The sequence below is a fragment of the Dasypus novemcinctus genome, chromosome 24 (genome assembly GCF_030445035.2).
Source record: "Dasypus novemcinctus isolate mDasNov1 chromosome 24, mDasNov1.1.hap2, whole genome shotgun sequence".
NCBI classification, from domain to species: Eukaryota; Metazoa; Chordata; class Mammalia; order Cingulata; family Dasypodidae; genus Dasypus; species Dasypus novemcinctus.
Window position 1 is genome coordinate 40,074,120 of NC_080696.1, and position 13,762 is coordinate 40,087,881.

A 13,762-nucleotide genomic window follows, 5' to 3' on the forward strand; every position below is an offset into this window, starting at 1 on the left:
GAAACGGAGTCCAGTATAATATTATATGCCCAGAGGAAAAGACCGGTTCACAAATAAAATGAAATATCTCTTTTTGGAATTCATGACCAATATTAAACTGCTACACACCCCAAACTTTGCATTCTTTGACCCCACAAGCACCACGAAATGCCCGGCTCATCAGCAGGTTTGTGGTTAGAGTCCATTGAAATGGACCAGGCAGACCTAGCACATGCGGATGTATGTAGGAGGGCCCAGGATCTGGGATTCCTTCCTACCTAGAGCAGTTTGAAACAGATGGTCCCTGAGCAGGTGTTTTCCTGGAGTTGCTGCAGCTTTTCCTGTCCCTCCAACCACCCACCACCTCTGGGTGCCGGCAGGTAGCTTAGGGCCAGAAGGCAAGGAGCAGGGAACCCCTGGCCCCCTCCCACTCACCCCCACCACCCTCCCACATTCCAGCTGGTATAACGGGTAGAGATGGCCATAGCAAGATGCAATCCCCATGGCTTGTGTGGAGTGCAGAGGCAATTCTTGTTGTCAGAGAGCCCTTCCTGGTCCACTGCTTTTCCCCGTTTTGTAGATGAGCAGTAATCTCAGCCCTCAAGTCCCCCCAGCTTTGGGCAATAGAATCCAGCTCAAGGGTGGGACTCAGAATCACTGCTCGGCGCCAAGTGCCCCATCTTCATCCCTTACTATAAAGTTCAAGCCCCTAAAACTTTAAACACCTCTAGAAACGAATGGTCAAGTAAACTAAAAAATAGGTTGGGAATTCTTAAAAGAAATGAAGATAAAATAAATATTCCAAGAAATGTAGGAACTTTTTAGCAAGAACAGAGAAAATGTATCTTTGAGCTTCCTTTCATTCTAGGCCAAAGTGAAAGTGTGCAGGACACGTAACTTCTCCAATTAAATGAAGAATAAAATTCATTTCTAGAGAAAAATGTATTTTGATGAAACTGAATATGGGGAGGAAGATGCCTTAAAATGTCAAGAGGAGGTGAGTATATACTCAATTAGAATTCTAGAAGCTCTCATAAGGCCATGGTTTCACCTTGCTCAGGCATGGCAATCCCAGTTTCCTTTTGAGTCCTGAGCAATTCCCTATATCCTTCCACACTCCTCTTACAGCCTCCCTCCAGCATCCTTTTCTGAGATGCTCATTCCCAGTGAATGCCTTGAAATACAGGGTATTCTCCTCTGTCATTCTCAGAATTTCCAAGACCTCTCCCCACCTGTCCCTCCATTTTCATGGATGACAAGTGCCCCACACAGTGTGGTGGATCATGTGGACAATTTCCAATAGGCCACAAGGCTGCCCTTCTCCATGCATTCGGTTCTAACCATATCCTGTAGAACAAGCCAAAAGCATCTCCTGGATAGAAGTGGCCAGAACTCGAGAAGGTATGTGGGGCTGAGACACTGGCAGGGGCAGAGGAACAGAGGATCGAGGCACAAAATGGTTGACTCAGACTTCAGACCCCTGCTCTGCTGTGAGTCCTGTTCTGGGTTCTGCCCTTGCTGCCTGATGTTTCAGGGGGGGCAATTTGGGCAAGTCCCTTAACATGCCTGAGCTGCGCCGCACCTGTATGTCAAAAGTGGATAACGTTTCCCTGGTCAAGCCTGACTCTGGGCCAGGAGCTGAGATTGTCCACCTGCTCATGCCAGAGCCCAGGAAACAGTGACACAGCAGCAGTGTATCCGTGGCTCCCGTGGTCTGAAGGATGTAAGAAAGGAATGTGGCTGCCAGGTAGGGAGGGGTTCATGCTTGGCGTAAAGAGACTTTCTCAAAGACAGTGATGGATGTCGGAGCAGCAGTAAATCTGCCTAAGACACTGATGAACACACTACAAAGGAGTAATGATAACAAATATTTAATATATAAACTTAAACTAGGAAATAAAAATATCCATAAAATAAATACACAATCAAAAAAGTTAAGAGAAAAACCCCGGAGGCAGTCTCGAGGGAAGGAAGAGAAGCCTCCTGTCCTCCCTCGGGCCCACACTGGAGAAGTGGAGCTTCAGCCTCCTGTGCTGCCTGGGCAGGCGCGACCTCCTCAGGTGACCGTTCTGTGCCGGGTGACGATGGAGCCGGTGCGGGCACTGAGCCCAGCCTCACATGTGCCCCTGCGGTTTTTCCTTCAAACATCTCAGAAGCGGAATGAGCAGGAGGGAGAGCGGGCCAGGCTGTGGCCGCTGGACCTGACCTTGGAGCTGGAAGAGAAGCAGGATTCAGCATCATGACTGCCATGCCGGGTGCCGAATGGCACAAACTGTCCCCAAGCCTTTCAGAGGGAAAGGCCCCCACCCCCAGAGGAAACTCTCCCTTACAGAGGACGACTAGGTGACTCTTCTGAGGTTCTTCTTTCCCCTCAGAAGCCCTGAAGCCTCCTGCCCAGGTGCCCCCCAGGTCCTCAATCACCCTCACAAGCAATGACCCTGATACACAGTCTCAAGCTGCACGTGTGAAATTTGGGCCTGGCACTGCCAACCTGATCCCACGATGTTCACGTCTATTCTGCAAACCACAGCGCTGAGGATGGTAGAGACCGCGATGGGAAAGGTATCTGCTGTGCAGCGTTCCAGCCAGGCGCCCCGGAAGCAGGATATTTCACTGCAGAGATAATGGTGGGCAGCAGATCAGAAGTCGGGCCTTTTTCAACACTGTCCCTTTCAAAAGCACTCCTGTATGTGTGGGTGGACAGCTCCTGTGACAGTCCCTGCCTGCCCTCTTATCCCCACCCCACAGCCCATTCCCTCCCTCGTTGTCCTTTCAGTGCACGAATGTTAACAGAGAGGGGACTTGAGAAAAGATTAAACCACTGGGTGTTCGTGCCCCATCATCTTCACAAGTCTCTCCTTCTTCAGGTGTCCTTGACACCTATCTGCCTCTCTCCCTACATGAACCGCAGGAATCTTGGTTCCAGCTGGGTAGAGATGGCCTGCGTCTCCTCTGCTCAGTGTGCTGAGCATTCACGAGTAGGCGCTCCCTAAAGACCTGGTGGCTTGTCGACCTTCTACGGAGACTTCCCAGGGCCCTCACTGCCCCTCAAGCTGAGGCTCATGCAAGTGCGGGTGCGTCATTCCCTGTGTGCGTGTGAGGCTCTCACCCCCTACACTGTCCTCCTGGAGGCACGGGCACAGCCGAGCCACCCCTGCCTGTAGGGGAGTATCCTTGACTGATGACGCAGCCCAATGGGGAACAGGTTGCTCCCCACGTCTCCTGTTCTGGGACCAGGTATCCTGGGTTAATTCAGGAATGGGGGCAAGTTGAACCATGATGGGGTGAGGCAGGGAAGGTGGGACACATTAGATATGGGGGCCTAGTGACCTGAAGTGCCACTCCCACCACTACCCACACCCCACCGTTTTCATTCCAATGAAGCTTGAGGAACCTTTTCTTTGTAACCTAGTGTCCACTCACATTTTCACTTGTGTCAAGTCTCTTCTTTCCCCGTCCAAGACACAGAAGTTTCTTTCACACCTACGGGGTGACATGAGGATGTCATTTCCCTCTGAACCCTTCCTGCTCATGAGGTCTAGAGTCACTGTCTGATTTTCTGAGTGGAATGGAAGCCCGATAGCCAGAGATTTTTCTTCTTTATTCCTGCAACTAGGCTAAATACAGAAATAGACCTGCACACAAAGACACCTGGGTATATTTTGTTGAGTCCCACCAGCACCTTCCTAGAAGTCAGAGTGGGCATGGAGCACTCCTCCCAGCCCGCTGCAAAATCTGTTCTGACTAGACTTCAGATCTTGACAGTGGATGACATCTCCAACATCTTGACAGAAAGAACATACGACAGTTCACGGACAAAGCGTCTGTGAGGGCTGAGTCCTGTGCTTCCCCATGAGGGAGGAAAAGTGAGAAGATGTCTCCAAATCTCCAGTCCTCCAGCAGCACATTGCACTGGTTAGCACCGTGTCAGCACTTCTCATGGCATATCTCATTTATTCCACACAATAACCCTGTTAGCTCTGTCCTCTCAAGCCCTAGTCTCCCGGTGAGCCACTTGAGGTTCAGGGCGTTGAAGTGACACCCCAAGAAACATGCTAAAGTCTGGTGGAGTAGGGCCTGGGGGGCAGGGTGCTCACCTGGTGACAGACAAGGCCTGCGGCCTGCAGGGGAAACGTCCAAATTTCCCCAGAAGCTGGCCACGCTCCTCCTGCCTTCTCTCCCTGGGCAACATCAGTTCTGGGCTGGTCTCCTCCATGGTCTCTGGAGGCTGATTTTCCCACTGGCATGCAGGCGTCACGGACAAAATAGGAACACGCAGTCAGAGTTTCTCTGTCTACCAGGAGGGTTGGGATGGAGGTCAGACCAGGAAACCTCAAGGTCTCAGGGAGTCCCACCCTGGGTGCGTGCATTCGATTACAAAGCAGGAAGCCTTCTCTTCTTCCTTTTGCTTTTAGAGAGTTTTTTTCTATGATCTGTTTATTTTTTAAAAATGTTACATTAAAAAAATATAAGAGGTTCTCCTATAACCCATACCCCCCTTAACCCACTCTTCCCACGCCAACAACCTCTTTCATCATTGTGGCACAGCCATTGCATTTGATGGATACATTTTTTTTTCTTTTCTTTTTTAAAAAAATATTACATTAAAAAAAAATGAGGTCTCATTCAACCCCACCGCCCCCACCCACCACTCCCCCCACAGCAACACTCTCTCCCATCATCATGACACATCCATTGCACCTGGTAAGTACATCTCTGAGCATCGCTGCACCCCATAGTCAATGGTCCACATCATAGCCCACACTCTCCCACGTTCCATCCAGTGGGCCCTGGGGGGATCTACAATGTCCCATAGTTGTCCGTGAAGCACCACCCAGGACAACTCCATGTCCCAAAAACGCCTCCCCATCTCATCTCTTCCTCCCATTCCCCGTACCCAGCAGCCACCATGGCCACCCTTCCCACATCAATGCCACATTTTCTCTGTGGACATTGGATTGGTTGTGTCCATTGCACATCTATGTCAAGTCGGGGCTTAGATTCCACATGGATACTGGATGCACTCTTCCTGCTTTCAGTTGGATACATTTTTGAGCACTGCTGCACCACGTGGATCAGTTTACATTGTGGTTTACACTCTCCGCCAGTCCGTTCAATGGGTTATGGCAGGATATATAATGTCCAGCATCTGTCCCTGCAGTATCACATGTGACTACTCCAAGTCCCAAAAACCCTCCCACATCACATCTCTTCTTCCCTCTCCCTGCCCTTAGCAACTACCAGCTCATTCTATGGTGATCCCTCATTCTGCATATGGGTAAACACCTGGAAATTTCTGAATGGGAAAAAAAGACCCTGGCTTGACCAAGGATAAGAGGTGATGATGCAGTGAAGAGAAATTCTATATGGCCTTGAAATGTTCATGGTAGATCCCCTTTTCACTGGAGAAATTGCACATACGACTTCATATCCCAGACAAGAGTTTCAAACCTTGTCACACACAAGGTTGTCAGATGGCAGGGAAGCAGCCTGGATTTTGGTCTTTAACTCCTTCAAGTATTCTGGCCCCAGCCATTTAAACTTTATACATGCGTAACCTTTGCCCAGGCTATCCCATTCCCAGGCGTCTATTCTGGGCGAGCTGGAAACATTAGGATATTCAGGGATGTTCCCTTCAATCCTGTTGAAATGGCAAGAGGAAGGATTCCCACCAAGGCCCGAGGGAGGAAGAGGCTGACCCCTGTCCCTGTCCTATCCTATGAAGTGACGCAGCCCTGTCACCTGACCTGGAGGGTGCTAGTGGTGAGCTCTGTGAGACGGCAGGATGCTGAGAAACATGGATCACAGTCTCATCCCCTCACCCTTTCTATGTAAAAACAACCCAGGAAACCTGATGATGAGTAAGGACAGAGATGGTGTGGAGGGACAATCTAGCTGACCTCAGGTGGGACTCCTGGCATTGGGAAGCACCTGATGGCAGGTAGAGTAAACAAACAAACACAAAACAAAAGCAAAGACCACCATGAAAGAACGTGAAGGGGAATCATGACAAAGTCTCTTTTCTGCTATTCTGTCAAACACTGCGCCTGGTCAGGGCTGGGGCTGGGTGGTGGGCGTCGTGGCTGGGGCTGGGGCCTGGACGCCTCTGCTGGGACTGAGCACCAACAGCAGGAGTTCCCAGGAGGGCACCTGGTGTGCAGCTCAGGCAGCTTCTGTGTCCTGGAGCCCCCGTGACTGCCTAGAGCCTTGGGTGTGGGGACTGTCTGCTCCCATCTCACCTCCAGCCTGCTCTGGTCAATGTTGGTGGCATGATGCCCAGACTCCCAGGTCTGGGGCGAGAGGTCGATGACCTCCATGTCCTTTTCTGTTCTGGTCTCGTGGGTAGAAACCTGCAAAGACAGGTCTGTCAACCAGGCCTGGCGGCAGCAGGGCCCAGCCTTACAGTCAATGGCAAGGGACAGCTCCATGGGTCAGGATCAACATTTGGGCAGAGGGATGCCAACCTATGTCCCCCATCATGCCCTGGTTGCCGTGGCCTGGAAGTGAACATGACAAGCCACCTGGCCTCCTCCCCCAACCCCCTGCTCCTGCCCAGGGACGTCCTCACTCATGATCCTCCCCTGCACACACCAGGCCAGAGTGGACGATCTGAGGCTGCCCAGGCAGGCCACAGGCTAGGCCTGGCCTCATCTCCTGCCCAGCCCCACGGCTTACCTCATGGCTCCTCCTAGGAAACGGCCACAGCCGGCGAGGCTGCGGGGTGAGCCGTCGATACTGTGGGGTGAGCCAACGCCGACAGCATCTGAGAAGCCTCTCACGACAGGGACTCCTGGCGCGGGAGTCTCGGGAAGCTCGGAGGCAGCAGGAGAACATGTTGCTCCCTCGAGTTTCTCTGCCCGAGTGAGCAGCTAGCGGCTGTCTCTAGAATGTGGGTGCCTGGTTACCAGGTTCCAAGTTCTGCTGGGCTCCAGCTTCAAGGAGGTGAGGTCACTTCCTGTGTCCCCTTCCCTGGGCCTCTTTCCTGGATAACAACTCCTCAAGGGCCTCTGTGGGCTGCTGACTGCTCACCATCTTCTCCCATGTCCTTTCCCAAATGTGCTCAATGTCACCAGCACAGCATCCAGGCTGCACTGCGGAGGCCTGGGGGCATCAGGAACCATCTGGGGGGAAGGAGCTGGGCTCACACCCACTCCTCCTGCCAGTTCTGTGACCCTGGATAAGTCAGCGTGACCCTCAGGGTCCCCTGGTCTCCCCTCCTCCACAAGAAGCCCAAGCTAGCTCCTCTTTCCCAGGGAAGGCCGCAGGTGAAGGGGAGCTGATGCCAAGAACCCCGAGGGCTGGTGTCACGTGCAGCCACTTCCAGAAGGGAGACAAGGGAGATGCACAAGAAGGGGGGAAGCAGCCTGGGTCATAACTCAGATCAGGGCAGAGTTCAGGGTTTATGACCATGGAAAGTCAGTTATTACTTTGTCCTCGTTTCTAAGTCCACAGCAGGAGAGTTTTGAAATTCAGTGAATATCAGAATTTGGCATCACTTGGGTATAAAATCCTCCAAAGTTTCTCATTCTATATTGTATCCTATCGATCGCTCCCACAGAATTTGTCTTTCCCAAGATCCCGGCCTTGTGGTCTGGTGCCGTTTCCTGCTTTGTGCACCCCAGGTCCACACAGCCCCGAGCCTTCAAGCCTGTATCTGCTTAGAAGGACCCCAGCATGTGGAAAGTATTTTCCAGGGTCTCAGGGCACTGCACTTCATTGATGGAGAACCACAGCCAAGCATAGTTCTTGGGGTCCCCTACTCTAAGTATTCTGATTTATAGAGGAGGAAACTGAGGCCTCCTCTCCAACAGCCCCTGTAACAGGCAGGTTTCTCTAGGGAAACAGAATCAACAGCAGCTGTCTGTCGATAGTAAGAGGTTTTATAGGAGTCTTTTAACTGACTGTGTGGATACACATGTCGAGGTTCCACAGGCAGGTTGCAACCAGGGGTTCTCATGAAAGTCCAATGAAGGTCCTTGAGGAATTTCCTGGGGACACTGGCTGTCCAAAGATGAGCTGGGAAATTCTCTCTGAATGCTGAAATCACTTCCCCTTTTAAGTCATTCAACCGAGTGGTAAAAGCTTCACTCACTGCTGACAGCAATCCCCCTGATTGGTGTTGATGTAATCAGCTATCCATGCAGTAAAGTCACTCATGACTAAAGGCCATAAATGTCCCTGTAGTACAATTAACGCAGTGCTCATTTGACCAAACAACTGGGCACAATCACCTGGCTGAGTGCATACATTAGCCTAACCATCACAGCCTCCATCCACACAGAGGCTCATCCTAGGTACAGGTGCCCATGGTGGGGCAGGCAGGACACCAGCTGTCCTCTTCTGGTTGTCCTGGAGCTGACCAGGCCCAGCAGATCCCTGGGAATATCAGGCATCTCCCTGCCCATCAACCTGGCATCTCCGCCGCCCTGTGCTGTGGGCAGTGGGCATGTTGTCAGGAGAATGATGGTACTGCCCCAGGCAGAGCTGTCTCAACCTCCTACCTCTGTCCCCTTCTCACCTCTCTGATGCCAGCTCCTGCCCTGCCTCCCCCTTCATCGTCCCCACTGGTTACTTCCTGTGTGTGCACGTATGTATTTGTACTTGTGAATGAAATTTAGGATTTTCAGAAGAAAATCGCTTCACGTGGGCAGGAGCAGGTAGGGGTTCCACAGGATTAGGGACTCTCACTTCCAAAGCACACCCCACGGGAATGGCTGAGCCCCGCTGAGGCGGTCAGTTGATTCCAAGTCTTCTAGACTATGCCTAATTTTTCTAACTGCGCACAGGCATTTGGGCCTGGACTGGTTTAGGGGTGCTCAAGGAGGACAGTCAGGCTCCCCTGCCTGGGTATGGGTGGGGGTGCTGTGCTAGGGGTACACTGGCATGGGGCTAACCTAACAGGTAAATGCGGAAGGCACTGCACGGGACACACGGGTCATGCTGAAAGCTGGGCACCCACACGGGCCCCACAAGGGACAGAGGACAGTCCATGGAGTGGGCCCCCTTTGCCAGGCATAGTCAGTGCCCAGGGGCTCTGCCCCAACACTTGCCTTGCTCACCCACACTGTAGGCGCCTGTTCTTTTTCTTCCACTCAGGACTGAACCCACGCCAGTCTATACTCATCTTAATTCATTTACTTTCATCTGCAATGACTCTATTTCCAAATACTCCACATTCTGGTAAACCAGCATTAGGACTTCAACATATCTTTGTGGGGACAGATTTCAACCCATAACAGCTGATGATATGCAGGAGGAGGGAAGCTTAAATCTTGCCATGTGCCACCCTTTGAAAATGGGTCCTGAATTAATGCTGATATTTCCAGTTTGGCTGAGTTATGTTTTAACCTTCCTCTAAGATTGGAGTGCTGCGGTCTCTGGCTGTGACGTGCCACATGATGTGTGATCACACACCATCATGTTTAGAGGAAAGACCTAAGGCATTAGAGTCACGATGAACTCCGCCCTGTCGCCTCTGCCATCTCCCCCTCCCTCCTGCTGTTGCTGCCCAGGGGCCTCCCTCTCCTTCCTTGCAAACAGCAGGCATTCTCCTATTGAAAGTTGTGACTCATGCCGACGGGAATGCTCTCCCTCCAAATAGGTACTTGGCTCCCTCCTTCCCCACTTTGGAACAAATGCTACCTTCTGAAAATAACTGGAGTGAGAGATACAAGCAACAATTCAAAATGTAACGGAAGAAACTAAGGCACAAAGCAGGCCCCTGCTCTTAGTAGTCATTCACGAGAGGTGGGTATCCAGAAAGGATGCACCCAGGGCCAAGGGGACATGACCCCCCACTGCCCCAGATACTCATGTACCTGTCACCTTTGTCAACTATGCAAATGTAGTGCAGATCACAGCAGGACCCACATGAAACAAAGGCACTTAAGGAGTAGTGGAGAGATACTACTAGAACATTCAGGAAGGCAACTTCAGAAAGTGAAGGTCAGCTCTTAAGGCCAGTGTGCGCCCTGACTGGCAGCCACTTCCACAGAAAACATTCCCTCTGAGATTGTCCCGCCTCTGACTTGTGGCAGATAGGCTTCTGGGTATGTCAGCCATAACCATCCAAAATGGGTGATCTGACGTCAGCTGGTGAACAGATGCCCAGCGCGGAGAAGCCATTGCTGGTTTCTGAGTGATTTGTGTCCCCCGCATAGGGGAGCCCCACGCTCAAGGAGTGCACCCGTAGGAGTCGCCCAGCGCGAAAGAAAGCGCAGCCTGCCCAGGAATGGCGCCGCCCGCACGGAGAGCTGACACAGCAAGATGACGCAGCAAAACCAGACACAGATTCTGGGTGCTGCTGACACAAGCGGGCACTGAAGAACACACAGCGAATGGACACAGAGAGCAGACAACTGGTGGGGGGGGAAGGGGAGAGAAATAAATAAAAATAAATAATTGTTAAAAAAAAAAATACACCTGTGGGTTATCTTAGTGCTCTAGAGATCAGAATTGCAAAATGGGCTGGCAGGGCTGCCTTCCCTTTGGAAGTCCTGAAAGAGAATCCACGTGCTGCCCTTTCCATCTTCCAGAGGCCGCCCATCTGCCTGGACTCGTGGCCCCTTCCTCATCTTCCAGCGCCGCAGCCCCCCTCGGCGTCCCACCTCCCAGCTCCTCCCCTCACTCTCCTCCTGCTTCCCTCTCACGACTCCTGTGGCGAGGACCCACCCGGGTAATCCAGGAGAAGCTCCTTGACTCACCATCTTTAATGTAACCTGCAGACTCCCTTGTGCCAGGCAGGGTGACGGTCCCAGGTCCCAGGGACTAGGAAGTGGACGCCTTCGCAGGGCCGTGATTCTGTCCACCACACCCCCTCTCCCACCACGCCACGCCCCAGCTCCACAGCTCTACCTTCCCCACTGCGCTTTGGCCAGGGATCGTCCAGTTCCCATGGCTGCGGCGGGTGTGCCCAGCAGCCCACTAACCTAAGTCTATACGGAAGAACCCGTTTTATTTAAACCAACATCCGATGCGCGTTGGCAAATGAAAGACGCTAAGTCCTGCAACAAAGGATTTTCCTGGGGTGTGGAGGTACCACTCCTGTGAACGTTCTCTAAAGTGGCGTCCTGCAAAATTCTTTGTGAGAAGAATAATTTACTCCAAAATGCCCACAGCAGCTTATCTACAAGTAGTGCCATATTACAGACAACTTCTATTAGCTTTTATTCGCTTATCAGTATTTAATTCTTTGACCATAATAAACTTTTACAATCATAATTGTGAAGTGTCATCTTCTCTCTTTTTTTTATTTATTTCTCTCCCCTCCCCCTCAACCCCAATTGTCCGTTCTCTTTGTCCAATCACTGTGTGTTCTTCCGTGTCCACTTCTATTCTTGTCAGTGGCACCGGGAAACTATGTCTCTTATTGCTGCATCATCTGGCTGTGTCAGCTCTCCGTGTGTGCAGCCCCATTCCTGGCCAGGCTGAACCTTCTTTCACACTGGGTGGTCTCCTTACGGAGCACGCTCCTTGCACGTGGGGCTCCCCTACAGGGGACACCCCTGCGTGGCACGGCACTCCTTGTGCACATCAGCACTGCGCAAGGGCCAGCTCATCACGAGGGACAGGAGGCCCGGGTTTTGAACCCTGGACCTCCCACGTGGTAGGCAGACGCTCTATCCATTGAGCTAAGTCTGCTCCCCCATAATAACCTTTTAAACTTTTAAAAAATTAAGCAAAGAACCGCCTTTCTAATAGCTGTTGTTAACATGTTAAATCAAGCCCTAGGTAAGGGGGATGAAATGCTTACTTAAGTAGTAAGAAATATCTGGGGAAGTTCAAAAAAGAAGTAGCACCAGCTAATTGGAGAAACATTGGATATGTAGAAAGAAAGGGAAATCAGGAGGATGCCAATCACCAGGGAAGGACAATTCGATCTTGAGACATGAACTTGCACAGGAGCCTCGTTCAGAGGGAGAGTGGCTGAACGTCACTGCGCTTGGCACAGGAAGCGGCTGGCAGGAGGCCTCCGGGCTGCTCTCCTGCGTGAGCCCCACGTACACCTCCAGGCACCAGGGCGCCTCTACTGAGCAGATGAGGACCGGGGAGGCCGGACCTCACGGGCATGGAGGTGAGCGTGAGCCCCTCTGCGTTACTCGGAGGGCAGGGAGGGCTGCGAGGACACTTTCAGAATATCAGAGCCGCCAACGGGCCACGGGGAATGTCAAGCATTTTGAAAGCAACGATTTACGCATGGGATTTGGCCTTTCAGTCCATTGTTCTCAGCTGCAAGGAACAGAAACCCAACTTACAGAAGCTTTAAAACTAAGGGAACGTATTTTCTCACAGACAGAAGTTTGGAGGCTAGGGGAAATCAGCTTCAGAACACCAGCAAGGATGCAGGTCCTGGGACGTGGGCTTTGCCCTCCAGTTGGCGCGCCTCATTGACTCAAGATGGCTACTGCTGCTCCGAGCATCAAGACTGTCCTCAACAAGACCAGAAAGAAAAGAGCTTCTTTCTCTTTCAAAGAGCAGGGAAATCATTCCCGGAAGTTCCCGGTAGACTTCCCACCATGGCTCATTGACCGCAATTGCCTGCCATGCCCAACCTAAGCAAGGATGGGTGAGGGGCCAGGTCACTGTGACGGGCTTAAGGCCATTGGCACCCATCCTTTGGGGCTGGGCTGAGGCTCGTTTCCCCTGAGCCCGTGTGAACGAGGGAGATTTCTGAGGAAAATGGAATTTTAGGAAGGAGGAAATGGGAGAAAGGGCTGAAACGGGGAGGAGCTCGTTACCCCATCACTGCAGTCACGTACCAAATTCTTACCCCCAGGACCCTCTGAACTGCCTCCATTTCTGCGCTTTTCCTCATCTGTTCTGTGAGTTTGTACGTGTCCTTTCAATAAATTCTCTCCCTGCTCTGGTTAGCCAGACCTGGCTCTCACTGAGACGCTCGAAGCTCGTCTTTATTGAGCACTCGTGAGGGGTCCGGCCCTGTGCAAAGCACTTCACTAACGCCTGAGCTTCTCAGCAGGGGACATCGGGCAATGTCTGGAGATACTTTTGGTCGTCACGGCTGGGGAAGATGGAGCTATGGCGTCTAGCGGGTGGCCTTACCCAGCCTGGAATGCTCCTACGGGCAGGGTGAGAAGTCCCGTCTACCGCTGTTGAAGGGAGCATGGCCGAGGAGCGTGCCTGGCGCGCCCAGGACGGTGCTGAGCAGCTGAGCCCTGCGGGGGCTGGAGCACACTTCCCATCCTGAGGCCATTGTGTTTGACCCCTGCCTTGTTCCAGAAGGATCTCAAGGCAGCTAGAACTAGTGATCGTTCCCTGTATCCTCCACAAATCAGAAAAGAATAAACACCCCAGTTCTGTGGAGCAGGTAACGCTTTCCCCAGCACTGGATATTCAATGCAGGTCTTCACACAGGGATTTCACATGGGGCCACGGGGGCCTGAAATGGGCAATAGATGGCAAGGAGTCAGGAGAAAGCTTACGTATTTGTTAGGACTTCTTGTGGCTGCAAGCAATGGAACCCCAATGGGAACTAGCTTTTAAAAAGACAGAGCAAGAGAGAAAGCTTGTTGCCTTGTATAACTGAGAAGTTCAAGGCTGTTGGTTTCAGGCACGGCTGAATCCAGGGGCTCCAGTCGTGTTTTTAGGCCTTGAGCTATCTCCGTCTCTGGGCTCTGCTTTGCCCCGTGTTGGCTGCATCCTCAGGCCGCCACTCTTCTCACGGGGACAAAGGGGCCATGGCTGCTCCTGGCCGACATCGGAGCTCAGCCGCCCCAGGGCTACAACATCTCCCTCTTCCCGCCAAAACTCAGAATTGAATTCCACT

At 52.1% G+C, this 13,762-nt stretch overlaps 1 protein-coding gene across 8 annotated transcripts in view; it reads right to left on the minus strand.

Moving 5' to 3' along the window:
* Positions 1 to 1,834: 1,834 nt before the first annotated feature.
* LOC131275779 (uncharacterized) overlaps positions 1,835 to 13,762 on the minus strand; it is a 134,559-nt gene continuing 122,631 nt past the window's right edge. Inside the window, exons 2-7 of one of the 8 annotated variants that reach the window (XM_071211690.1) lie at positions 6,655 to 9,813; positions 6,219 to 6,329; positions 4,077 to 4,219; positions 3,403 to 3,462; positions 2,471 to 2,592; positions 1,835 to 2,192 (exon numbers count right to left, since the gene is read on the minus strand). In XM_071211690.1, coding sequence (XP_071067791.1) covers positions 1,864 to 2,192; positions 2,471 to 2,592; positions 3,403 to 3,462; positions 4,077 to 4,219; positions 6,219 to 6,329; positions 6,655 to 6,813 — 924 coding nt within the window. In that variant the 5' untranslated portion in view covers positions 6,814 to 9,813 and the 3' untranslated portion in view covers positions 1,835 to 1,863. Of the gene's footprint in view, positions 2,193 to 2,470; positions 2,593 to 3,402; positions 3,463 to 4,076; positions 4,220 to 6,218; positions 6,330 to 6,654; positions 11,569 to 13,762 lie in introns of all 8 variants that reach the window. The other 7 variants (XM_071211686.1, XM_071211687.1, XM_071211689.1 and 4 more) reach the window with 7 other exon arrangements.